At 35.6% G+C, this 25,842-nt stretch overlaps 1 protein-coding gene across 1 annotated transcript; it reads right to left on the bottom strand.

The window, feature by feature from the left end:
• Window positions 1-6,043: 6,043 nt before the first annotated feature.
• Window positions 6,044-24,886, bottom strand: ANXA1 (annexin A1). The gene is made up of 13 exons (XM_081570551.1): window positions 24,822-24,886; window positions 18,019-18,095; window positions 17,814-17,922; window positions 17,023-17,117; window positions 15,854-15,967; window positions 15,326-15,416; window positions 13,643-13,722; window positions 13,393-13,449; window positions 11,438-11,531; window positions 10,015-10,110; window positions 8,868-8,926; window positions 7,394-7,516; window positions 6,044-6,395 (listed from the first exon to the last, which is right to left on the bottom strand). Exons 2-13 carry the CDS (start codon window positions 18,082-18,084, stop codon window positions 6,339-6,341), a joined length of 1,041 nt encoding a protein of 346 aa, XP_081426677.1. The 5' UTR covers window positions 18,085-18,095; window positions 24,822-24,886; the 3' UTR covers window positions 6,044-6,338.
• Window positions 24,887-25,842: the final 956 nt, after the last annotated feature.

The raw sequence follows: 25,842 nt of genomic DNA, 5'->3' as shown, positions 1-25,842 counted from the left end.
AATCACCATCTGCAGTGATCTTGGAGTCCAAAAAAATAAAGTCTGACACTGTTTCCCCATCTATTTGCCATGAAGAGATGAGACCAGATGCCATGATCTTAGTTTAGATTCCTCATATGTAAAAAGCACATGACACTTCCCTACCAGACTTGTTTGAAGGCTAAATTAAAAAAATATATATATAAAACAGCTTAGACTAGTTTTTAAGAATAAGAAATTCTCAATAAATTTATTCATTCAATAATTCAACAGGATGAAGTTTTACTGATCCTTCACATATTCTTCATTTCATAGTTTTCCCAATTCTGTTACTATTATTTCACTAAAGTATTTCATATATGTCTGTATATAATGATTATTACATTATATTATCAACTTTTGCATGATTCTTTCTGGATTCAAAAGTTGATTACCCCTTTTTTTTTAATATACTTTTTTTTAAGGAAAATTTTAAGTGTGCAGCAAAATTGTAGAGATTTCCCTTTTAGTCTCGCTCTATATCTCACAATTTTCCCTATTATTAACATATTAGAATAGCACGTACAATTTAAAATTGATGAACCAATATTGATATATTATAATTATCTGAACTCTATACTTGGGTTTCACTCTTTGTTTTATCATCTGTCCCTGGAATTCTAAAGGTAAGAATTCTGGAGTGGATAGCCATTCTCTTCTCCAGGGGAACTTCTGGACCCAGGGATCAACCCAAGGTTTCCTGCATTGCAGGCAGATTCTTTACCATCTGAGCCACCAGGGAATACCATATAACTCTATCAATTCAGTTCAGTTCAGTTCAGTCACTCAGTCGTGTCCAACTCTTTGTGACCTCATGAACCAGGGCACGCCAGGCCTCCCTGTCCATCACCAACTCCCACAGTTTACCCAGACTCATGTCCACTGAGTCAGTGATGCCATTTAACTATCTCATCCTCTGTTGTCCCCTTCTCCTCCTGCCTTCAATCTTTCCCAACATCAAGGTCTTTTCAAATGGGTCAGCTCTTCGCTTCAGGTGGCCAAAATATTGGAGTTTCAGCTTCAACATCAGTCCTTCCAATGAACACCCAGGACTGATCTCCTTTAGGATGGACTGGTTGGATCTCCTTGCAGTCCAAGGGACTCTCAAGAGTCTTCTCCAATACCACAGCTGAAAAGCATCAATTCTTCGGTGCTCAGCTTTCTTTATAGTCCAACTCTCACATCCATACATGACCACTGGAAAAACCATAGCCTTGACTAGACAGACCTTTGTTGACAAAGTAATGTCTCTACTTTTTAATATGCTATCTAGGTTGGTCATAACTTTCCTTCCAAGGAGTAAGCATCTTTTAATTTCATGGCTGCAATCACCATCTGCTATGATTTTGGAGCCCAGGAAAATAAAGTCAGCCACTGTTTCCACTGTTTCCCCATCTATTTGCCATGAAGTGATGGGACAGGATGCCATGATCTTAGTTTTCTGAATGTTGAGCTTTAAGCCAACTTTTTCACTCTCCTCTTTCACTTTCATCAAGAGGCTCTCATGTTCTTCTTCACTTTCTGCCATAAGGGTGGCGTGCATATCTAAGGTTATTGATATTTCTCCCAGCAATCTTGATTCCACCTTGTGCTTCCTCCAGCCCAGCGTTTCTCATGATGTTTCTCTCTGCATATAAATTAAATAAGCAAGATGACAATATACAGCCTTGACGTACTCCTTTTCCTATTTGGAACCAGTCTGTTGTTCCATGTCCAATTCTAACTGTTGCTTCCTAACCTGCATACAAGTTTCTCAAGAGGCAGGTCTGGTGGTCTGGTAGTCCCATCTCTTTCAGAATTTTCCACAGTTTATTGTGATCCACACAGTCAAAGGCTTTGGCATAGTCAATAAAACAGAAATAGATGTTTTTCTGGAACTCTCTTGCTTTTTCAATGATCCAGCGAATGTTGGCAATTTGATCTCTGGTTCCTCTGCCTTTTCTAAAACCAGCTTGAACATCTGGAAGTTCATGGTTCACGTACTGCTGAAGCCTGGCTTGAAATATTTTTAGCATTACTTTACTCGTGTGTGAAATTAGTGCAATTGTGCAGTAGTTTGAGCATTGTTTGACATTGCCTTTCTTGGGATTGCAATGAAAACTGACCTTTTCCATAACTCTATAGGGTTTGACAAATGCACAGTGCATGTATTCACCATTATGATATTGTACTCACTATTTTAATTAACCTAAAAATGTCCTGTGCTTCACCTATTTATCTCTCCCTCCTTCTTGCTAACCTTTGGCAACCACTTATCTTTGTACTGTTTCTATTGTTTTGCCTTTTCCAGAATGTCATATAGTTGAAATCATACAACCAATTTTTAGATTGACTTCTTTCACTCAACAATGTATAAGATTAATACATATCTTTCCCCCAATGTCTTGATCGCTCATTTCTTTTTATGGCTCAGTAATATTCCATTGTGTGAATATACTAGTTTATACATTAATCTTTTGAAAGACATCTTGGTTGCATCCAAGTTTTGGAAAGTATAAATAAAGCTGCTAAAATCATTTGTGTGCAGGTTTTGTGTGGACATAACTTTTCAACTCATTTGGATAAAGACCTAATAGTGTGACTGCTAAATTGTATTTGACTGTCTTTAACTTGTAAGAAGCTATCAAACTGTGTTCCAAAATGGCTGTACTATTTTGCATTCCTATGAACAATGAATACGACTTTTCTGTTACTCCACTTGGAATGGATTTTGGCCATTCAAATAAATGTATAGTGGTGTTTCATTCACTTTAATTTTCCATTCACTACTGACATATGATGCAGAACAACTTTTCATATGCTTATTTGCCATCTGTGTATCTTCTCTGGTGACATATCTATTCAGATTTTTTGTTGCTTTTTAATTGAGGTGCATGCACACTAAATCGCTTCAGTCACGTCCAACTCTTTGTGAACCTATGGACTGTAGGCTGCCAGGCTCCTCTGTCTAGGAGATTTTCCAGGCAAGAATACTGACGTGGGCTGCTATGCCCTCCTCCAGTGAATTTTCTCGACATAGGGATAGAACCCATGTCTCTTATGTCTTCATGTCTCCTGCATTGGCAGGCGGGTTCTTTACCACTAGTGCCACCTGGGAAGCCCTTTTTAAAATTAGGCTATTGTTTTCTTTATATATGTTTTGGATACCAGTCTTTTATCAGATGTTTTGCAAAGGTTTTCTCCAGGTCTATGACTCGTTTTCTCATTCTCTTAACAGTATCTTTTACAGAGCAGAATTTTTTCATTTTAATGAAGCCGAATCAATGTTTTTCTTTCATGGATCATAGAGAGCTATTTATTTTTATCTTCTAAAATGTTTCTTTTTATCTCTACTTACTTACTTCATATTCTCCTATTCAATTGTGTATCCACTTACCTAGCCTAGAATCTGGAATTTAGTCAGGAGCATCTCAAGTAGTTTTTGATAAAATATGTAGGTTAGTATCTCTGGAAAGTATCATCATACAGAGTCCTAGCAGAAAAAGACTGGCATGCCAAGCTGGGAGTTATCTGTTAGTGTTAAATAAGGGACTATTTAGAGATGTGGGAGCAGGTTAAAGGAAACAACATTGAATGTTGCAGCACCCAAGGACAAGTATCAGCATGAATTCCAGGACCCAAGTAACAAGAAAGGAAAGTTCTAAAAAAAGAAAGCGTTGAGAGCTTGGGCCATCCACAAGACGTTATACTTGTAGAAGAACACACATGTTAATAAACCTGTATAGAATCAGATTTATAAATCTGTATAAATTCTCTATAGAAGGAATACCTCCTTTGATCTCCCTTTTTCTACCAGGTCCTCCCAAGGGCTGAATTCACCCAGAAGTCAGAAGATAAGTGAGCATGTAGGGTGAAGTCTTCAGAAGTCGATTTCCAGAGGGGAGCAAAAAAGAGTAGAAAATGGATGGGGATGGTAAGACAGGCAAAAAAGAATAACAAGGTTAGGCAGTTTCTTTAAAAATAATTTAGAAGAGGAGAAGTGTGGACTCAATCTTTTTCTTTTTTTTGGCTGCCCAGCAGGGCATGTGGAAAATCTTCTTTCCCCAACAAGGGATCGAACACATGACTCCTGCAGTTCTGAAGTAGAAATACGGAGTCCTAACCACTGGACTGCCAGAGAATTCCCCAGCAGAATTTTTTTTGGCCATGCCAAGTGGCATGTTGGATCTAGTTTCCCCATGCCCCTGCAATGGAAGCACGGATTCTTAACCACTGGATGCCAGGGAAGCCCTACAGTATCAACTGGCAGAAATATTATTTGATCCACCTTGACCTTATGTTCAGAACAGTGATAACAAAAACACCTGGATAAATCCATCCTGTCTCAATGAACCAGCCCCAGATTCCTTCTAGTTTCCCACTCAGGTACTTCTCAATCCATCACACAAGGGAGGTATCATATATAGTAACAAAAAAACTAAAAAAGTCAGCGATGTAATAAGCAGCATGTCTAAATGGCAACCCACTCCAGTACTCTTGCCTGGAAAATCCCATGGACGGAGGAGCCTGGTAGGCTACAGTCCATGGGGTTGCAAAGAGTCGGACACAACTGAGCGACTTCACTTTCACTTTTCACTACTAGCCTCAGTTTGGCCAGTAAGTTATGGGCCAAGTCATCATGGTTGTTTCATAAGATGTACATAGAGGAAAGTGAAGGAATGGTGATTAAGGCAAATAAAGCTACAATCAAGTGAATAAAGCTAAGATATAGTCAGAAATTTAAATACCCAGCTGAATTATTTTGGGAATGAGTAAATTATCACCTCTGTGGTAAGAATACTCTCAGAGGAAATTTTTGATTTTTTTTTTTTACAAAAGCGCAAAAGCAATTCAATAAAAGAAAAATAGTCTTTTATACAAATGGTGTGAGAGCAATTGGATATTCATAAGCAAACAAAAGAATTTTGACCAAGTCTCATCGCACGTTACACAAAAATTAGTTCAAAATGAATTACAAACCGAAATAGAAAATGAAAAACTATAAAACTCAGCGGAAAAAGAGGAGAAAATTTCCTGGACCTAAGGTTAGGTAAAGAGTCTGTAGATGTGACACCAAAAGCAAAATCATTAAAAGGAAAAACTGAACCTCATTAAAATTTGAAATGTTTCCTCTGAGAAAGTCTTTATCTATTAAGGTGATAAAAAGCTACAGACTGAAAGAAAATATTTGCAAATCACATATTTGACAAAGGACTAATATCTAGAATATATAAAAAGTTCTCAAAATTCAACAATAAAAAAGTAGACAATGTCAAAATACAAAATAGTGACAATGTCAAGTGCTCACGAGGTTGTGGAGAAACTAGATTATTGTGGGAAAGTAAAATGGTACACCATCCTGGAGTTTGATAGTTTCTTAGAAATCTACACACGCAACTACCATTTTTTTAAAAAGTGAGGAATTTTTATTGCTGATGCCATTTCATCTTTATACTGGTTCATGAAATATAGCAGAATGTCCAGTTGTTACAATGCTGATGCAATAAATTCCACTATTATACAGAGATACTATCTCAATAATCTGTATCCAGATGGTAAAAGGGTTAGTTATTCAGTTGTGTTCCACTCTTTGTGACCCCATGGACTGGAGCCTGCCAGGCTCCTCGGTCCATGGAATTCTTCAGGCAAGAAGACTGGAGTGGGTAGCCATTCCCTTTTCCAGGGGAACCTCCCAACTCAGGGATCGAGCCCAGGCCTCCTGCATTGCAGACAGTCTTTACCATCTGAGCTACAATACATACAATGCAAAGTAAAAGTGTTAATTGCTCAGAATTTCATGGACAGAGGAGCCTGGCAGGCTACAGTACATGGGGTCACTAAGAGTCAGACACAACTGAGCACACACACACAGATGGTAAAATGTAAAAAGTTCATTTTCTAACTCTGTGAATATTTTATTTAATATGCAAAATCTATTTCAACAAATGATAATATAAAATTCAGATTCCAGTCCCTTGATATCAAATTAAGCAACTGCACTACACACAAAAGAGAATCAGAATAGAAAAATCAATGACACATCAACTGTCCTGTAAAATCATTTTATTTTCTGCAAGGTAAACATTTTTCTTAGGCATTGTTACTAGAACAACCTCTTTGTAGGGTTTTATAGTTTGGAATAACTATATTTTTTAAAAAAATTTGTCTTTATTTTCTAGGGTTGTAATACAAAAAATGATTTATATGGCTATATTTTTCAGGAAGAAGTTACTAGACTATATTCCTATTGAAGAAACTTTCCTATTTAAATCTATGATATGGAATGAAAAGATGATTAAAAAGTCTTCTGATCAAAAAGCTTGACATCATCAAAGGAATGTTTAGTCTCCTCCACAGAGAGCCACCAGGATTTTTTCATAATCTCCTTTGGTTTCATCCTGTTGATAAAAATAAAGTATACTTAATGCTACCTGAGACCACAATCAATAGAAAGTATTTTTAAATTGTAGAATAATTATTGTATTAGGCTTAACATACATCACAGTATATCAATTTTTTAGGATCTTGGATAAGAATATCACTTATTTAATTAATAAAATTTGTATAGCAGATAACTGGTATTTTTAATTGATTATATGAGAAGCAATAGTTTTCAAAATTCAGATTGCAAACTTCTCTCAATTATTCTATATTAAAGTCATTATTTTCCAAGAATGAAATATAACACAGTATAAATATAGCAAAATATAATTTCATTTCACCTCTGACTTGCTCAACTAGAGTGAAAGTTATAAGTCCGTGATAGTCTTATTTTTCATGTTAGATTTTTGTTATCCAATATAAATGCCAAATTGAATTTAAATAGTCATCTATCTTTCATTAAGTTCAAAACTCCTTGACTTGTCTTTCTTTTTCACTTTCTGACTTGAACATGCATTTTATATTTTCTACATATGACAAAGTTAAGGAAAAATTTAGAATAAAAAGTTTCTAATCCTCTGATCAATACTCATTGCAACATAAATCATTATATATCTCTACCAAAGTATTTTGATTGCTAAATGTATATGTGGCAAACTGTTTCCATGACTATTGAAAAATCTGCAGAGTCTTGCTGTATAGAACTCACTAGAAGATTTACCAGTGAAAGTTCAATTTACTTTAAATTATGTATCTTTTTAAAAATTTTTATTTTTTGGTCATACTGTGCAGCAAGTGGGATCTTAGTTCAGCAACCAGGGATCAAACTCATGTCCCTTGCAGTTAAAGTACAGAGTCTTAACCACTAGATCACAAGAAAAGTCTCTGTATCTTAACATAACAAATTAATCTTATATATGTAATTTATGGATACAGTTAAGTCAGCCCTTCTTTTTGAAGAAGTTGCAAAAAAATTATCATTTGTGGGGGTAACATTATGAGAATTACAACATACCAGGATGGCTTGACAGAGAGAGATGCCATACAACTTCTGGTAGCATGCTTTGATGTCATTCATGTCGATTTCAGAGCGGGAAACCATAATCCTGATCAGTGTCTTATGACGAGTTCCAACACCCTGTCAAAAACAAATGATGTTAAGTGTCCTTTATATTCCAAGCCTACTCTTAAGGCAGGATGTGGGTTTGAATGTGAAGCTCTTTTGCTAACCTACATAGTTTTTATAGAGAAACTATTTCCAAGTTAAAATATACACAAACACACACACTTCACACAAGTGGTAATAAAATGACACAAACTCAACTGTGACAAGAGAATTATATAGAGAGCTTTTAAAATCTCTTAACTGATCTTCCACTATCCAGTCTTTCCTCTGTCTAAGCTATTCAAGAATTGCAAAGTAAACTTTCTAAGTTGTAAATCTGATCATCTGATTCATGTACTTAAAACCCTTTAGTGACCTTCCCTTGATTTTAGGATGAAAATCAATCATTTTACCTGGGCTTACAATGCCCTGCCTAATTCTACAACTTCTTCCACCATGCCCTATCACTCTAATTATATTTATTATCCTGAAAGGGACATACTGTGTTCTCCTCCAGGACCAGACTTGCTTTATCCCTTCATTCCTTACACTCCTGCTCTCATCTGGCTAATTGCTGTTCAAATAGCATGTTGTAATTTAGCTGACACCTACACTGCTTTCCAAAGTCTGGGATGCAGGTCCCTCTTCTCATTTACAGTACTAGGTGTTCTCATTACCCATCTAATAACCTCACTAGATAACAGCAGGCATGGGGTCAGGAACAGTACTGCCAACTACCTAGTGGAAAAATGCCTATCACATCACAGGGACTCTTTCCTATTAATTGAATGGTTAGATTGCTCTCTCTTAAGATTTCCTTATTTTGGAGTTGCAAAGGGAAAAAATAGACAACTTCATAACTTTTCACAAGTATATAGGTACCATCCTATATAATAAAATACAAGCCAGACAATAAAATGAAGTACTTAAAGTGATATCTCAAATACATCTTAATAACACCTTTCACTTTGATGAGCTTAGAATGACTTATTAAGCAATGCCATGGAAGGCAAAATAATAAAAAAGATAAATGGGATTTAGAAGAGATTGTAAAACTTACAACCTTAGCAGAAGCAGGTTGCTAAAATCATACATTAAAAGAGGAAGTATATCGCCCTTCCTCTGCTGGCTCAGATTTTATGCAAATCATGAGTAATCTACAAATTGCTTTCAAGTTCACCTTACTATCTTACCTATAAAAGAATATAACAAATCTAACAGAATTTTATTCTAAGAGATAAGTGTATTACCTCTTGCATTGGATAGAAAAATAATTCTTTTTAATGAAAAGATATTAAAAAATAAATGTAATTTTTAAACAGTATGGGATTTTCTTTTCTCTCCATACACAATAATTTTTTCCCCAAAGCAAATCATATGTTACCTTCATGGCCTGATGGAGCTTCTCAGCAAAGAACATTGGCTTGTTTGTAGCACACTTCACTGTAAGAAAGGCATGTTTTAGTTGACATCTTTACCACAAAAGAAGAAAGGTACATATGAAAGAAATAGGAAATACAGAGGTTTGCAAGTATGATTCTGTTCTCCATCCCTGTTCCTCACTATCCACCCCCAGTAAGGGATATTTGGCTAAAAAGAAGCTATTTTCTAGATGGTGATTTTGAATATTCTGTCCTCTGGCAATATCATTTATCTCCTATTATCCTAAATCCACTGATAGCAACTTCAATAGTTCATGCTATCCTGAGTATACTCTTCATGGAAACAAGGAAACCAGTAGATGTTAAAGGCCATGTTAGCAGGCAAGAAATACTTTTTTCTCATTGTAATAAGAAAAAAAAAAATCCAAGTGGGACAGGACAGTCATAAAATATAAGGCAACTGCCAAATAAAATACCAACAGATGTGTCAATCAGTATTAAGAAGACTCTCTACCTTCTTACTCCAGGTGTGATCTACGGACCAAAAGAACTGGAGTCAACTGAGATACTTTTAGGAATGCAGACTTCCAGTCTCCACCCAGACCTACTGAATTAGAATCTGCATTTTAGCAAGATTCCCAAAGGATTCATGTGCACATTAATGTTTGAGAAGCACTGCTTTATAATGTAGGTTTCCAAACTTCGACTGGTCATCTGAATAAAATGGAAAAACTTTAAAATTCTTTTCTTCTGAAGGTCTAAATCCTTTAAGCTTCCCCAAGATTACTCAGCAAGTGACAGACCAGGATGTGGACCTTCATTTATCTAATTCCAAATCCCACGCTCTTAATGACCATTTTGACTTTCCTTTGTGCCATGCCCAGCCTGGTATATTGCATGGTATAAGTAGATGCTCAGTATTACCCACCTGCTCATCTTTTTAATCAAGGAAATAATACCTGTAATTACTAACAAGACTGTTGCATCACTTTAGCTAAATATTTATTGCCATTATCTTACATGCTACCTCTATTTGCAACATAAATTATATCTGAGTTTTTGTCTTGTTATTGTATTTTGTAAATTATTGGACAACATTGACAATGCAATTTCAAGTTAGAAAACTCTTCCCCCTCCAGGACTACATACCAATAACTGTGAGGCATTTCTCGATGTCACCTTTCAACTCCAGGTCCAGAACTTTGTTCATGTCATGCTTACTATACTTGGAATATTTCTGAAACACTGAATATGAAATTTAAATTTAGAGATGTACAAAACAACCTGTTTTTTAGCAAACTAGCAAAATTAGGCATGGCCACGAAGTCAAAGCATTCCTGTGTGTGTGCTAAGTCACTTCAGTCCTGTCTGACTTTCTGTGACCCCGTGGATTGTCACCTGCCAGGCTCCTTTGGCCATGGGATTCTCCAGGCAAATACTGGAATGGGTTGCCATGCCTTCCTCCAGGGCATCTTCCCAACCCAGGGATCTAACCTGCGTCTCTTATGTATCCTGCATTGGCAGGCAGGTTCTTTACCACTAGCGCCACCTGGGAAGCCCAAAGCATTCCTTAGGAGGACTGAACTTCAAAAAACACAATGTAAATCTAACTATTCATCTGAGCATATTTTGGATACATCATCTTCTCTGAGGGATGTAATTCACATGGCTATTTTTGTGCTTCTGTGTATTTTGGGAAAATTTTTGCAAATGTTGACATTTATTAGAAGTGACATTTGATTGACAGCCATAACTCTACTTCAGAGCCAAGTGCCACAGCAAATGGATCTTTCCTTATATAAAGATCTGTGTTGTAGATTCCTCTTAATTCTAATCTCAGAAATCAGAGTGCTGTTATCAAATAATAAACTTGAAGTAATCACCACAACCTGCCCTTTGTCTTGACTTCCAAAACACTCAGGGCTAAATCTTGCTGCAAGAACTCTCTTCTGGCTTTTGTTTCTGGAGTATCTAGGTACTCTTTTCTTCACTTAGCCTCAGGTGTTTTTTTTTTCTTCATTGTCATTTCGTGTGTTCTGTTTTACATGTATATATTGTCAGACCTATTCTAAATATTTTGAGGGAAAAAAATAGTAAAAGTAAAGAACTGATGTTCTATATGCCGAAGTCATAAAATGTGTTTTATGACACCATATCAAGTGGTGTCTGTAAGAAGCTGGACAAATGCACAAGCAGCAATAAGAGATCAGGATCACTGCATCCATTTGGTTTTGGAGCATCACTGATTAAGATTTCTTTCTTGCTTTCTCTTGAACGTGTTAGTCACTCAGTCTTGTCCAACTCTTTGCGACCCCATGGACGATAGCCTGCCAGGCTCCTCTGACCACAGGATTCTTCAGGCAAGAAAACTGGAGTGTATTTTCCATTCATTCCCTTCTCCCGGGGATCTTCCTGACCCAGGGATCAAACCCAGGTCTCCTGCAGTGCAGGCAGATTCTTTACCATCTGAGCTACCAGGGAAGCCCTTTCCTTTCTCTTGCTTGTCCTCATTAAAAAAAAAAAAAAAGTGACTTCTGCAAACAGTCCCAGGGAACATTTGTTTTCTTCTTACCTCTGCGAAGATGGGGATAGCTCCTGGTGGTAAGAATGGTAGTGAACACATTCACATCTGTCCCTTTTCTTCTTTCTCCTGCTTCATATAAAGCCTGTTAAGAAACACAAAAACAAACACTTGACCATCTGAGGACTTGATATCTGCATAAGAATGTTAGATCTCTTCAAAGATTTTGGAGGCAGCTGCTTTGTGTCCAGTATAGTCAGAGCAGGTGGCAATGCTAAGATTACAAGTTCCTTAGAGATGGAAACCTTGTTTTGTCAAGTATCTTCCATAATATCTCTCAAGTTGCCTTGCAAACACTAGAGACTGAATCCATGTGTGCAAAATAAATGTTTATTGAGTTAACTCGCTTTAAGATTACATTCTGTATCAAGAAAACTTCAAGGGACACTCTCTAATTTTTAATTTTACTTTTAATTGTTCAAAGTAATTTTCAGCAAATGATACTAATAAATCAATAATTCAACCATTACTTAGATGTTGAATTTTGATGTAAGAATTTCTGGATTCAAATTCTGACTCTGCAACTTAATCGTTCTTAGACATTAGTACTAAGATATCTTAGTAATCTTATGTGGTTTCACATTATTAAACTGCACTTTCCTCTTTTGTAAATGGAAAAGATAATCTCTGCCTTATTGTCACCAACACGCTCTGTTACCTTTGAAATGTTAATTACCACCCTCCTCCTGGGTCACACTAATCCATGTAGTGGCCATAAATATACATCTAAGAGCCCTGACCGTCTTTTTTTTTTTAATTTTAATTTTTGCCTGCACTGGGTCTTTGCAGCTACATGTGGGCTTTCTCTAGTTGTAGAGAGCAGGGGCTATTCTCTAGTTGTAGTGTGCACTGGTTTCTCTTGTTGCAGAGCACCGGCTCTAGGCACATGGGCTCAGTAGTTGTGGCACATGGGCTTAGTTGCCCTGAGGCATATGAGATCTTCCTGGGCAAGGGATTGAGCTGGTGTCCTCTGCATTGCAAGGTGGATTCCTAATCACTGGACTGCCAGGGAAGCTCCCTGATAGTCTTAAAATGGAAAGCAAATTCAGAAGTATCACAAGCAAATAAGAGTCATTTCTTACTATGGGCAGTTACTCAAATACTTACTTTATTCTTTGATATGATTGCACAATTTCTATTAAAATGATAAAACTTCCAATGAGCATAAAAAGTTATTCGGGACTTTCTGAGCAAACAACTGATATAGATGCATTTATTCAACAAAAGTTAATAAATACCTATTATGTGCAGGATAATGCACTGATATAGTGAAGAGAGGAAATAGTCAAGTAAGTTTCTATTTTTACTAACTCACTGTGATGAATTTGTGGAGAATACTAACTATACCATGAGAAAAGCATATGTAAATAATAGATGCCATTTTTTTTTAACAAAAATTTCAAGTCCCAAAATGACACAGTTTTTCTAATGTGGCCAATGGACTGATGTATTAAAAAACAAGCAACCTCACTGAAACAATATATAATAATATACTTGAAAGTATATAAATGCTATAACTTTTATAATTTTAATATCATTACCATAATATTTTTACAATATAAACTTTTACCTCTAAACCAATGTTCACTGTTTAAAGAATTGTTAGATGCATTTATTCTTTTCACTTTTACTTTTTTATACCTGGTAAAATAAAAATTCAGAGTTTTCTCAATAACAGATCAAATTCTTACTGTTCTTTCTCAATCCTCTCCAGCTTCATGAACAGTGCAACCTTTTGAAAACATAAAGACCACATTTCCTCTCTTGGATTGCTTGAATCCTGGCTGGTGGGCATCATTCAGGGAATGGACATTAAGTGCCATTATCCTTTTGGAGAATCTCATATCTGCTTTCACATGGAAGTTCTCAAGTGGTACCTCACCTTAGGTCAGACCTAATTGAAGTAGCAAAGTGGATTCTAAGAATATTTATAAGCATTTGCTTACCCTGGCATCTGAATCAGCCAAGTCGTCATTTACAGCAAGCTCCTCAGATCGGTCACCCTGGAAAATATCCCATTCTCATGTAAATAGCTTTCTAGCATATAATCACATGGCTTATTTATTCTCTTAAAATCAGATGAGTAAATATTCTTGCAGAAAAAGGAGTGAATCGCTCATTTCTAGAGAGAGATGAAATCTAAGATTTTACTTTTCATCAAAGAAGAAGATATTTCCAGATCTATTTTAGTTATACCTTAGCAAGAGAAAGCAAAGCCTTCTCATAATCTCCAGATGTGTCTGAGGCGATGTCTTTAGCCAGATCTCTCTTCAGTTCTGAGAAATAGGAAAAGTATATTTTGTGGTAAACTAGTGATAATGTTGATGATAATAATATCCAACATCTCTATATTGGCTCACAACTTGCAGTGCCAAATGTTCAATGACTTATGGAACACATTTCAGATAGTTTTATTTTTTAATAAAGTAAAATCAGAGCAAGTAAAATTTTTGATCATCAAATTTATTTCCTATAAGGCAATTAAAACAATTTAGATAATACTGTGAATGAAACTCTACAGCCCTAAAGCTTTTGCTAACAAGAATAAATTGCACAGGTATACATTATTAGATAACTATTTCTGAAATAAATCATAACAGAAGTTAAGCAATGGGGTGAATAGAACAGTTATTTAAAAGGATAAACCAAAGTGCTTGCTTGAACATAGAGTATTTATTTACTGTTAAATGATAAATATCTTATATGGAATACAATTTAATTATGTATGCATATGTGTATGTATACACATCTACAGTAGATAGATTTAAAATGTTTCTTTGTTAAACACCCTTACTTAACATTAAAAAATAATGCTGTTATTATTTTTCAGCAAAAATTTAACTGAATTTATAGTTGACTAGAAGGCAGAACATTTTAATAAACAGTCATTGAACTGTACCTTGGGAATAATTTATGGATATTTGCCTTTATAAACTATGTTTTATAAAATAAAAAAAAATAGTAATAATGCCCTTCTTGATGACTGTCACTGATAAATGGACTTAAGGTAAATATTGATAATGAGGTAAGAATTGCAGAAAAAGAGGTTAAAAGCTTCCTTATTCTGATTCCTTTATTAGACTGCTGTGAAAATAATACACGAGGACTATTGTATTCTCTGTGTTTGGTTTTAAAATCATGCAGAACAATCCTCTATGGTGCTACATATTGGGTTGGGAAAATAAAACAACAAAAAAAGGGGGGCTTGGGAAACTAGAAAAAGAAAACAGTGATGACCCAGCACTGCCCAGGACCCATTTGCAGATACTCTGTTTACAGTGTTAAGCATACCATTGAAATGAGATGTTTCACTGAATAGATGAAATGAGCCACGGCTAGTCTTTCATCCCCATGAATCTAACTGGATGTTAACAGTGGGTAAGTCATTTATGTTCATAATGGTAAAGTTAGCTTCCATCAGAGAATTATAAGCACCAAGCTGTTTACCTTTTCAAGGACAAATGTTTGGAGGGTTTTGTTTGTTTGTTTTTGTTATTATCTTTTCAAAATGAAAGACAATGGGACATTTTTATGAAATAAATCTTGGAAAAATAGGAAATGTTTTTAGAAAATTCTTTAAATTCAGTGCTTTGAATTGAGTGTTTTATTGCAATACTATGTGGCCATTTGTCCCAGACATACAATTTTTTTAAAGTGCAAAGTTGATGAGGACTGAAACAATCGTGTCCCTTATTTGTATCCCACTAACTCTAATGTGTCTGGTACCATATGTGCTTGTGATAGACCTGTGACAGACAATGAAAGAAATATTTTAATATGTACTTTTCCCATAATTAACATCCACCCTCAATTTTTCAAAAAGTATATCAGAATTCCTTTTCAACTAAGACACTTGGACTGTTAAGCATTAAAACTTACCTTCTCTATAGACTCTGTTAATGTCTCTGATTTCTCTGTTAGTTCTTGATGCCAGAATTTCATTCAGAGTGTCTTCATCAGTCCCAAGGCCCTGAATTGAAAAAGATGAAAAAAAAAAAGAAATGTAGAAAAATCTTCATTCAAAAGTATCAACTAGTTATTATGTTCCAAAATTTGTCTAAATCTGACATTTAGTAAATTTCTCACATTTAATAAATATCCACAACATTTATTAATTGCAATAAGGTATGTATTATATTGCTTAAAAAACAAAATGAGTTTAATGCCAATATTTTGGGCAAATAAATACAAAGTGAGATCTATTAAATATGGTAACGTCATGAAGATAGTGGAAATAACATAGTTGTTAACACCAGCATCTATTTTTTCATTTATTTATTCATTCGCTTATTCATTTTATTACCACTGATTGGTGGCCCTGTGCTGGTTGTTGAGAATATACTAGGAGGCATAAGTGGTTTGGACATGCTTTGAGAAAAGGAGCTTTGCTTAAATCAGGTGGTTTACCTTCATGGCAGCACGGAGCTCTTCAGCATCAAATTGGGCTGGAGTTTTCAACAGAGCCAAAACAACTTCCTCAAGGTGACCGATGAGGGCTTTCTTCAGAATTTCATCCAGGGGCTATAAGACGATATATAACCTTTTAGTAAATAATACATTAGGTGATATAGTAAAGCAGTGTTACCTGATGTTTAGCTAATCTTACTGAGTCCTAAACCCTACCATTTTTCATAGCTCTTTCCCTTTACATAGAAAAGGGTACCCAATATTTAATATCTTAATCTTTTTGGTTCCAGAGTGATTAGAATGAAATTTACTGAATTCATTGATAACTCCTTAAAGGATAGCATTCTCAATCTTTTATACAGGGAATAAATGACACAGCTCAAAAGATAGGGGTTGTATATTAACAGAAATAGCAATAAGAATACTTTAAAAATAATGTATTAATAACTTTTCCAACCATTGAGATTTTCACTTTTCAAATAAGCACTATAATCAGACATTATGTGGTTTTCTAACTATACTCCTTAAAAAATTACCCATATTTTGTATAAAAATAGAAACCTTACTTTTAAAGTAGAATTATACGTATAAACTTGACATTCAGACACTAAACAGCTCTGTTTAAAATTTAACAGAAGTCATATTCAATCAGAACATATTTCTTACTGCCAACAGTAATCTCGACGTCTGTTATGTTCAAGTTAAAGGCTTATCTCCAATATAGAACACCACATGTGCAAAGAATCAAAACAATGCATAAAACCAGCAAATTCGATAGAATTGATAACATTGCAACCAAGAGGATAAATACAGTAATCCCAGACTTAGTTGTAATGGAAAACAGTGGCTAGAGACTGAAAGAATTAGGTAACTGTATTTCAAAACCAATGCGCGCATACTCAGTTGTGTTCGACTCTTTGCGGTCCCATCGACTGTAGTTCACCAGGCTCCTCTGTCCATGCAATTTTCCAGGCAACAATACTGGAGTGGCTTGCCATTTCCTACTCCAGGGGATCTTCCTCACCCAGGGATCAAACCCATATCTCTTGTGTCTCCTGCATTGGCAGGCAGATTCTTTACCACCACGCTACCTGAGAAGCCCATCAAATGCTATATTTAAACATAAATATGACTGAAATTAATTATCCAAATTAACCACTGCAACCAACCTTTCCTTTCTCCTGCAGATAGGCTGCTTTGATCTGCTGACGCTGTGCATTGTTTCTCTTAGTCAGAATTTCAATGATGGTTGCTTCATCCACACCTGGAAATAAAGGGCCTCTAGGCTTTAAAAATCAATTTTCTTTATCATCAATAACGGACATAAAAGGATTCATTATCAAGATGCTTCAAATGAAGTCCTTAACAAAACAAAGAAGTATAAATTATAACAGGCTGGGACATGGATGTGACTCTGTATATCAGATGGAAGCACTTGAGATGACATTCCCTTCACTTGAATGAGAAAGTGAAAATGGCTCATTTGTGTCCTGCTCTTTGTGACCCCATGGACTGTAGCCTGCCAGGCTTCTCTGTCCATGGGATTCTCCAGGCAAGAATACTAGAGTGGGTTGCCATTCCCTTCTCCAGGAGATCTTCCCAACCCAGGGATTGAACCCGGATCTTCTGCACTGCAGGCAGATTCTTTACCGTCTGAGACACCAAAGGAAGAAGAAATTCTCCCCAGCCCTCAATGTTGCAGTGTTTGTTCCTAGTTCACACTTTAAGTGTGAGCAGAGGAGCTGACCAGCATTCAGTCTGTTAGAAATGAGTTTTGTAAGGATATCTGTTGTAGCAGTAGCCTACCGATTTAATCAAAATCTCCAAAGTGCTGAGAAAGGAAGTGTATCTCCATTGATAAAGATCAAAATGAAGCAGACTCTTTCCATTGCACATGTTTGTTTTTTAGTAGCCATTCTGAAATGTCTAGGAGGCGACTGTTTGGGGAAGACAGAATTACCTTTAACTGTGATGGCTTTATGCAAGGCCTCAACATCTGAGGATGGATTGAAGGTAGGACAGGGGCTCACTGCTGACCCAGGACCCCCTTTGGATCCTTTCACGGTTTTCTGTGAATGAGAAATAAATTATTGTCCATTCACTTACATTCACATCTATTTTAATACTACTATTTAAATAAGTTACTTTATTGTCACTTGACTTACAATGTATTCCTGCTCTTCATTTTCAATAAACCAGGCCTGCTTGAGGAATTCAGATACCATTGCCATTTTTGAAGGATCTGAAAAGAAAACAAACCACAAACTCACCACATATACATACCACTCCATCCCCTTACATACATAAGACATAGAACAGCCTTGCTTTTACTTTCCAGGATTACTCTTAAGAGCATCATAAAATGCTAGATTTGGTGTTTTCTTTGTTTTTAAATGTAAGTAACTTTTTTTTTTAATTTTATTTATTTATTTTGGCCATGCTGCATGCCAAAAGATGTGGGATGTTAGTTCCCCAATCAGGGGTCGAACCCGCATCCACTGCAGTGGAAGCAGGAGTCCTAACCACTAGACTACCTGGGAAGTCCCTAGATTTGAGTTTATTTTAAAGAGACTCTACTACCCTTGAACAGAAACCCAAAGCCTCAGAAATGTAGCTCTTTCTCAGTATATTCAGACCTAACCTTAGGACTCAGATGACGCCTGTTAGTAAGCTTATAGGCTGTAAAGAGCGAAGCTGGTGAAAGCTGGTGTTTTATTTCACCGTCCTAAATTTACAGACCACCCACTGTATACCAAGCCCTGAGGGTGCAAAAACATTGAAACATCCTCTGCCTCAAGGAACTTAAAGCCAGTGTGTGCTCTCCCTAAGAAAACCCCAAAGTTTAAGAACAATTCTTAAAGGAAGTTCTGGGTGATCTGAGACTCTCTTTGGGGAAGGTTTGAGATTAAATTGGCTGAAAAGTTAAAGAGAACAAAACAGAGAAGCGTGTCATATTTGGGAAGCTGAAAGAAGTTTACTGGCTCAAGAAGCCCAAATTTAAAAGTTCAAATGTGTTTCCAAAGTTTTGGATAAACATTAATGGTTTTCTTAAAAAGAAAGTTATATTTCAGAAAGATGACTCATTCTGTGTCATAGAGAATGCCTAGGAGATGGGCAAGATGGAAGATTAGAGACCACTTAGTAAGCTGTGGGAGAATCCATATACGATTAATGAGGACTTGAACAAAGCTATTGGGTAGAGAAAGAACATTACACTGGCATTTATAAGGTAATATAATCTATGACAATCTACAGGAGTGGATTCAAACTCAAAACTCTACCTAAAAAAAAAAAAAAAGATATTCTTGTGAGATTTCTCCTTGAAATAATTCAGTTTTCTTTTCCATTCCTTGGTATAAAATTATTTCAGCACCTGGAATAATCATTACACTCACATTTCTTCTATTTGAGCTGTCTGAATTCTCATCCTACACGTGTTGGTTTTCTTTTTTTACCAAATACAAAATAATCCCAGAAAAGAATTATTTTATACCAGCTGCTTTGCTCTAACAGGATTCTTTAGAGTGAAATTGCACCATGCATGCCCTCCTTTGGAAAACTGTATGTTAAAGAAAACCGCTGGGCTTACTATCATCGTTCAGCAATATTTTTATTTAATGAGCTATGTATATGTTTAAAACTTGAAGTACGTTAAAAAATTTATGCATTTCCTGCATTACCTACAAAAGAAGCTCTCAAGGATCCTTTTTGTCTAGGATTTTTTTTTTTTTTTGGGGGGAGGCTAAGCTCCAGGTCTATGCTGATCAATTTCTCCACACCCTTTTATTTCTCTGGAGACTGCTATTATAAGTACATCTGAAAGAGATTGGAAGGATGATCTTAGCAGTTTTAAATTCTCCCTATGAAGCTAAATGACTCATGAGGAGTAAAACCCATAGCCTGATTCTTTACTGGCATGTTCAGACAAAGTATTTCAATCCCCACCTGCTGAAAAGTGGCAGAAATTCTAAGTAATGAGATTAAATACATGAGGGAAATAATATCCAAAGCAGAAACTATCTCTACTTAATTATCATGGGAATTGTTCAAATTACTGTTCTGTCATCTGTGAGGAGAACCAATATATTGTGCACTTATTTAATCTCTTCCCCCAGCAACTGATCAATTTAAAGTTATTTCCTGAGGTAAAGTCATGGTGTACAATTTTGCACAAGATTTTAGTTCCTATTACACCATTATCTGCTGCAACTGTTGTTGGCACATGGGCTTTCATTTCCCTCTTGCCTAAATGGCATATACAAAACTTCTTGCAATTTCTGGCAAGGTTGCAGGTATTTAAAATATCAATTTTTTATCTCATCCATGCCCTTTAGAAAGTAGAATTCTCAGAATGAGTGATACGATTGGTCACTTAGTGGAGTCATTTTCCCTCAGTAATAGAAACAGATGTTCCGATATTTCCACTTTTTTCAATTAGAAGAGAAAAACTTCAAAAGCAATCAAAGAGGAGATTAAGAATATTGTCAAATATAATTTTTAAAATGAGCCTCACAACTTCAAAATAAATTTTATGAAAACTTTACTGTACATCACAATTTCTGCACTTAAAAATTCTTGTATAATGCATTAATTTCTCAATAAACTTGAGAAAGACTAGAAAATATTGCTCTATTAATTATACTATACAAAATGACAAAAATAAAAAGGTTAAATAATTTGTTTCACACATGTCCATAGAGAACACAGCTTTGTGACATATCTTCTGTGTTCCTAGATTTTGGTCGGAAGCTATTTGGGTGACCTGAAAAACGGTGATCTGGAATATGGTCTGGAAAAGAGAAGTAGCCTGAATAGAACTTTCTTCAGAAAAACAATTAGAGGAAAATGGAATCTCAATTCAGCCAAATGAGATCCACTAGCTCTCAGCAAAGTTTAAAGATACAAAGATTGTGACAGGATGTTAAAAAAAAAAAAACTCCCTACAGGAAATAGACTTGATCATATACTGCTAGTTAAGTGCTCAAATGCAACTCCATGTTTTAACAGAAACTTGAATAGTTGCAACATACCTTACAAATACCACAAACAGCAAAAATATTTTGCTCAAATTGTATTGCTAAATCATTCTGTCTTTTCAATACCTAACCTCTGCATGAAAACCAATGTGTTATACTCGATAAAACCCACTTAATAATTTGAAGTTAAGATTTCTTAACTATCAACAAATAATGCATGCAAACACATTTTATAGACTGCCATATGCTATATAAATCTCTATCACATATTTTTACTATTCAGAGAATGATCCAGTCTAGATATTAGAATTGTACATTACAAATAAAAAATTAATAATCCCATGAGTTCACAAAAGGCTTTTTTTCATCTTTCTTTTTAGTTGCAACATTTAGAATATGTACTAGGTATTTAAGAGCCTATTTTCTTAATATTCCTTGGTTCAATATATATTTAATCTGGCTACCAATGAGCTCTGAAACCAAGTTTATCTCAGTCCTTAACATCATCTAATTTGAAGATGAAATTGAACATCTATAAATAGATTGATTTACATGGAAATTAATAAAATTACAGTGTTCTTCTAATTAATAATCTGTGAAGACGCACTGCCTACCAATCTCATTTATCTATGAAAAAGTGTATAACTTTCGAGAAATTAACATTTTTATGTCATAAGAGAGCTCTCTTCCTCTCACTCAGCAAGAAATTAAAGAAGGTAAATATGCATTAAATGATGCTTGCTAATATAAGAGAAAGGTGTTCTAGAAATAATACATTAGCAATTATACCAACTGTACAGTTTAAGAAAACTAAGACATTGTATGAACGTTAATTTCCTGATTTTTTTTTTAAACTGCACTGTGGTTGAAGTATTTAGAGACAGAGGGACATCATATCTGCAGTGTTCTCTTAAATGATACAGTAAAAATAATTATATAGAGAGGGTAGAAGAAGAAAAAGGAAGAATTAATGATAAAGCAAATGTGGTAAAATATTAACACTTGAGCAATTTGGGTAAAAAGTATATGTAATTTTGTGCAATATTCTTGCAACTTTTCTGAAGGTTTGAAATTATTACAAGACAGTTTTCGATAACTTTAACAACCACATTTTCTGTCTCTGTCAGCTTCATGAAACCGTACTTCCAGAATTGTTGACAGAGGAAACTGAGTTTTGTGGTCTATCATGCCTTCCTGATGATAAGTAAGAAAGATCAGAGTTCTGCAAAGACAGCAGCAGAAATTGATCTCTGCAGAGGACAACATCATTATCCCCATTTTCTACCTGGGGGAAAAAATGTAAATTTTTCTGTCAGTTTTCCAGATACTAGTGGCAAGCATCATGGCATACATAAATCCATGCCTTCTGATTCCAAAAGAGTGTATATGCTTTTAATGATCAATGATATTTTTAATAGCTTATAGTTAAGAATCAAATTCATTCACAGTAAGCCCATGGAGACTGCAGCAGGTTTTACCCCAGCCTGAGGGAGTTTACTTTTCAGTGCTTTGGCCTGTGTAGTTTTTTCCTCGATTATATATTTCACAAGTCTTTCCCACACCTACCAATGTGAGAAAAGGCAATTAGACTGTACAAAGGGATGACTTATGAGAAACACTTTATGAAAGGTAGTTTCATGAATGTTTCGATTCCAGGCCTCTGAGTAGGGTGTTCTGTTTGCCTGGCATGCTATTTCATCCTCCATATCCAATTCTCTTTGCCTAAACAATGCTTCTTAGAGAGAACTTAGCCTAGACCTCATCACATCCTCCAGACGGGCCTTCCTTAGTTCAACACTGGGGTAAGCGACCGACCATCTGTGCTCTCCCAAAGCATCCTGCCTTCACCCCTACACTTGCCCCTATTGTTCTGCATTATCACTTTCTATTTACTCATCTATATTTTTAGTGGCATTTCATGGGGGCAATGATAATCTACCATGCCTGGCAGAATGCCTGGTATACTAGTATGCTGGAAAGCATTACAAATGAAGAAATAGTGTATCAGTGCTAATTATTTAGGAAAAATATCTATACTAATTTAACTAATGTTTTCTATCCACAACTATAGGATGAAAAATAAGAACTGAGGAGTTCTGAGCCATATCTTGACTCTCTTTAGCTGCCCATATGACCTGAAGAAAACATTTAACTTTTGGGGTGGGGAGGGCTCTCCAATAATAAAAATATGAGTTGGAATGCACAGTAGCTGAGATTCATTACAGCTCTGAAATGCTAGTCTTAAATTTCACCTCAAGTACCAGGAAGTGGAAAAAATTAGCATAGTGAAAGAAAAGTGGAGTGATATTAGTCGCTCAGTCGTGTCTGACTCTTTGCAACCCCACGGACTGTAGCCCACCAGCCTCCTCTGTCCAAGGAATTCTCCAGGCAAGAATACTGGAGTGGATAGCCATTCTCTTTTCCAGGGGATCTTCCTGATCCTGGGATTGAACCTGGGTCTCCTGCATTGTAGGAGGACCCTTTAGGGCCTCAGCCACCAGGGTAGCCCATAGTGAAGGAAGGTATTACATAAATTGTATCTGTTCTTATCTTTCTGATAAAAATCTCTCCCATTTTAAGGAAAGAGGAAATCATTTACTCAAAAGACAGCTTTCTGTTTACCACTGGAAAATAGTATGTCCGTTGGTTTCAACTATGTCATCACTTAATGGGTCTAGAGAAGACTAAGCAGCAGCTGAGCAAGCTAACATCAATAGAAACCAATCTTTGCAGATCTTTTGATTGAAAAAGTATTTAATAACTGTGAAACTCTAGCTGGTTTCTTAATAATATTATTATTAACTATTCTGTCAACATCTGTCAAATGATGGCTATCTGCCAGATGTGGTTGAGCCTGGGGCTAGGGTGGTAACCCAGCTTCTGGAGAAGAGGCTAGGAATTTTAGAATTATGAAACTGGCATTTTACCACATTTGAGTTGTTCTGCAACGTGCCTACCAAAATACATTCCTGGGGGCAGAGGAGAATATTGCTTTTTCAAAGTCCAAACATAATTTTAGACACACACTAGGCAAGAAAAGCACATCATTTTTGATTAACTAGCACTAAAAATTAGATATCAGGTCATTTAACTTAACACTGAGAATGAGCTAAGAAAAAATTCTTGAAGGAACATTTGTAATAAACAAGAGCCAGATATATGGTTAGGATTCAAAAATCGCTCACTTTTGCACATACATCCAACACCAGTAAAATCTCTACTTTAGATATGCTTTTTGCTTTCCTAAGGAGTTTTATAGCCATTAGCTCATTCGAGAATACAGATGCTACTAAGTGGAATAATTTTTAGAGGGCCCTAATGACACATCCAAGGGATAACTCATCTGACACCACCCAGGAAATATTTCCTTTCCTCTTAGGTTTTCAAATCTGCACTTGAAAAGCCGGTCTGTGACACAGAGGCTCCAGGGGAAAGAATGTGGCCACACCCTCTCTAAATGAAATAAGTGGATCCTCTTATTTATTTATACTGCATGAGTGAACATAACATTAATTTAAAATGTTAATTACAAAGGGCATAATTTCCACTATGAGATCTGAATCTTTTTTTTTTTTTAAGAAAAAAATAAATTATTTAAGTCCCTGAAACCCACCTCTGGGTTTTTCAGGCCTGGCTCCCCACAAACACCCACCATCCATCATGATTTCCACATAAAGTTCATACAGATCTTGGAAACTCATAACTTGTAGGAACAAACACATTCATCTCTTCTTTTCCATGGTAACTCACCAACAGTACAGAAAGCCAGTATTAAGCAAAGTTTTCTTGTTTTTAAAATTGTATTTCTTAACTAAGTAAAAACAAAACATTACAATTTGTGATTCCCAAAATATAAATTTCCAATGTAATTTTACAGAAATGTTTATCAAAGATATAAGTGCAGCTAGCCATAAATTCCACAGTAGTAACATTAAACACTGACGGTAAAAGTTATCAAAACAGCCAAAATTTAAAGGAAAACCAAGACTTACCTTTTTGTTTTTTTCACCTCCGTACAAAGAACTAAAGAGAGACTCTTCTCTGAACGGTTTGTGCTGGAAGTGGAACCTTGAGCTTCTGATTTTATAGAATTTCAAAGGAGGCCACACCTAGCAACCAGAAGTTAGTAACTGGCTGTCTTTTGTTTGAAATACAGGGCTCAGCCTTGCCCAAAAGTGAAACAAGCCTTGCAAAACTATTCAGGAAGCCAACTCAGAGCTGACAGCAAAAAGGAAAAGAAACGGAAGTACAGATTTTTTTTTCTTCCCCTCTTTAGTTTGCGCTGCTTTTTTCAGGGGAGCAGAATACAAGAGGTTTTCAAGTATGCAGTACTATCTGCCTCAATCCTGATACCAATGACTGACATACTTTTTTTAGTTAGACGAATTGTGGAATGAAAAATCATAAACTTTAAAACAAAATAAAACTCCCATTGGTTAAGTCTCAGCTTCACCACTATTTATTATGTGATTTGGGAGGCATATTTAACTTCCCTGAATTTGTTTCAACTTTTGTGAAATAGGGATAATATTTTCTAGGCTGCCAACTTACTAGAATTCTTGTGAGAATTAAGAAATAATATATATATCTGCAAAATTTAGTGTTATGAAATACTGGGTAATTTTCCTTTTTGCTATTTTATTCTTTATTTTTTTAAATTGGAGTTACAATTGTTTTACAATATCGTGTTAGTTTCTGCTATACAATAATGTGAATCAGCTTGGATAGTTTTCTATTTCTATTTCACCAGCATTTTTCCTGCCTTCAAAACAAAAGATGTTCTATGTCTGCATACATCTTGCTGATATATATAAGAAATGAAAACGACATAAACTTCCAAATTGTCTCAAAATCTCAAAGTTAATGCTAGAAATATAATCATTATGACATTCTAAGAAAATATTGACATTAGAGGAAGGCTTAATACATTAATTCTTTTTATAGACTAAGTTATATATAAACTTTCATACAAATAGATCCTTGGTATTCTAGAGAATTTGAACAATAAACCAG

The sequence above is a fragment of the Giraffa tippelskirchi genome, chromosome 1, assembly GCF_054371585.1.
Source record: "Giraffa tippelskirchi isolate mGirTip1 chromosome 1, T2T-mGirTip1v1.2.pri, whole genome shotgun sequence".
In the NCBI taxonomy this organism is placed as follows: Eukaryota; Metazoa; Chordata; class Mammalia; order Artiodactyla; family Giraffidae; genus Giraffa; species Giraffa tippelskirchi.
Note: the sequence above shows the minus strand (reverse complement) of the source record. Positions and strands in the feature narration are given on the sequence as shown.

Excerpts from the sequence above, each read along its gene's own strand:
- ANXA1 (XM_081570551.1), bottom strand. The coding sequence starts at position 18,084 with ATGGCAATGGTATCTGAATTCCTCAAGCAGGCCTGGTTTATTGAAAAT. Across the intron at positions 17,923-18,018 it reads ATGAAGAGCAGGAATACATT|AAAACCGTGAAAGGATCCAA; the intron begins GTAAGTCAAGTG and ends TCTCATTCACAG. Across the intron at positions 11,532-13,392 it reads TGGCTGATTCAGATGCCAGG|GCTTTATATGAAGCAGGAGA; the intron begins GTAAGCAAATGC and ends GTTTCTTAACAG.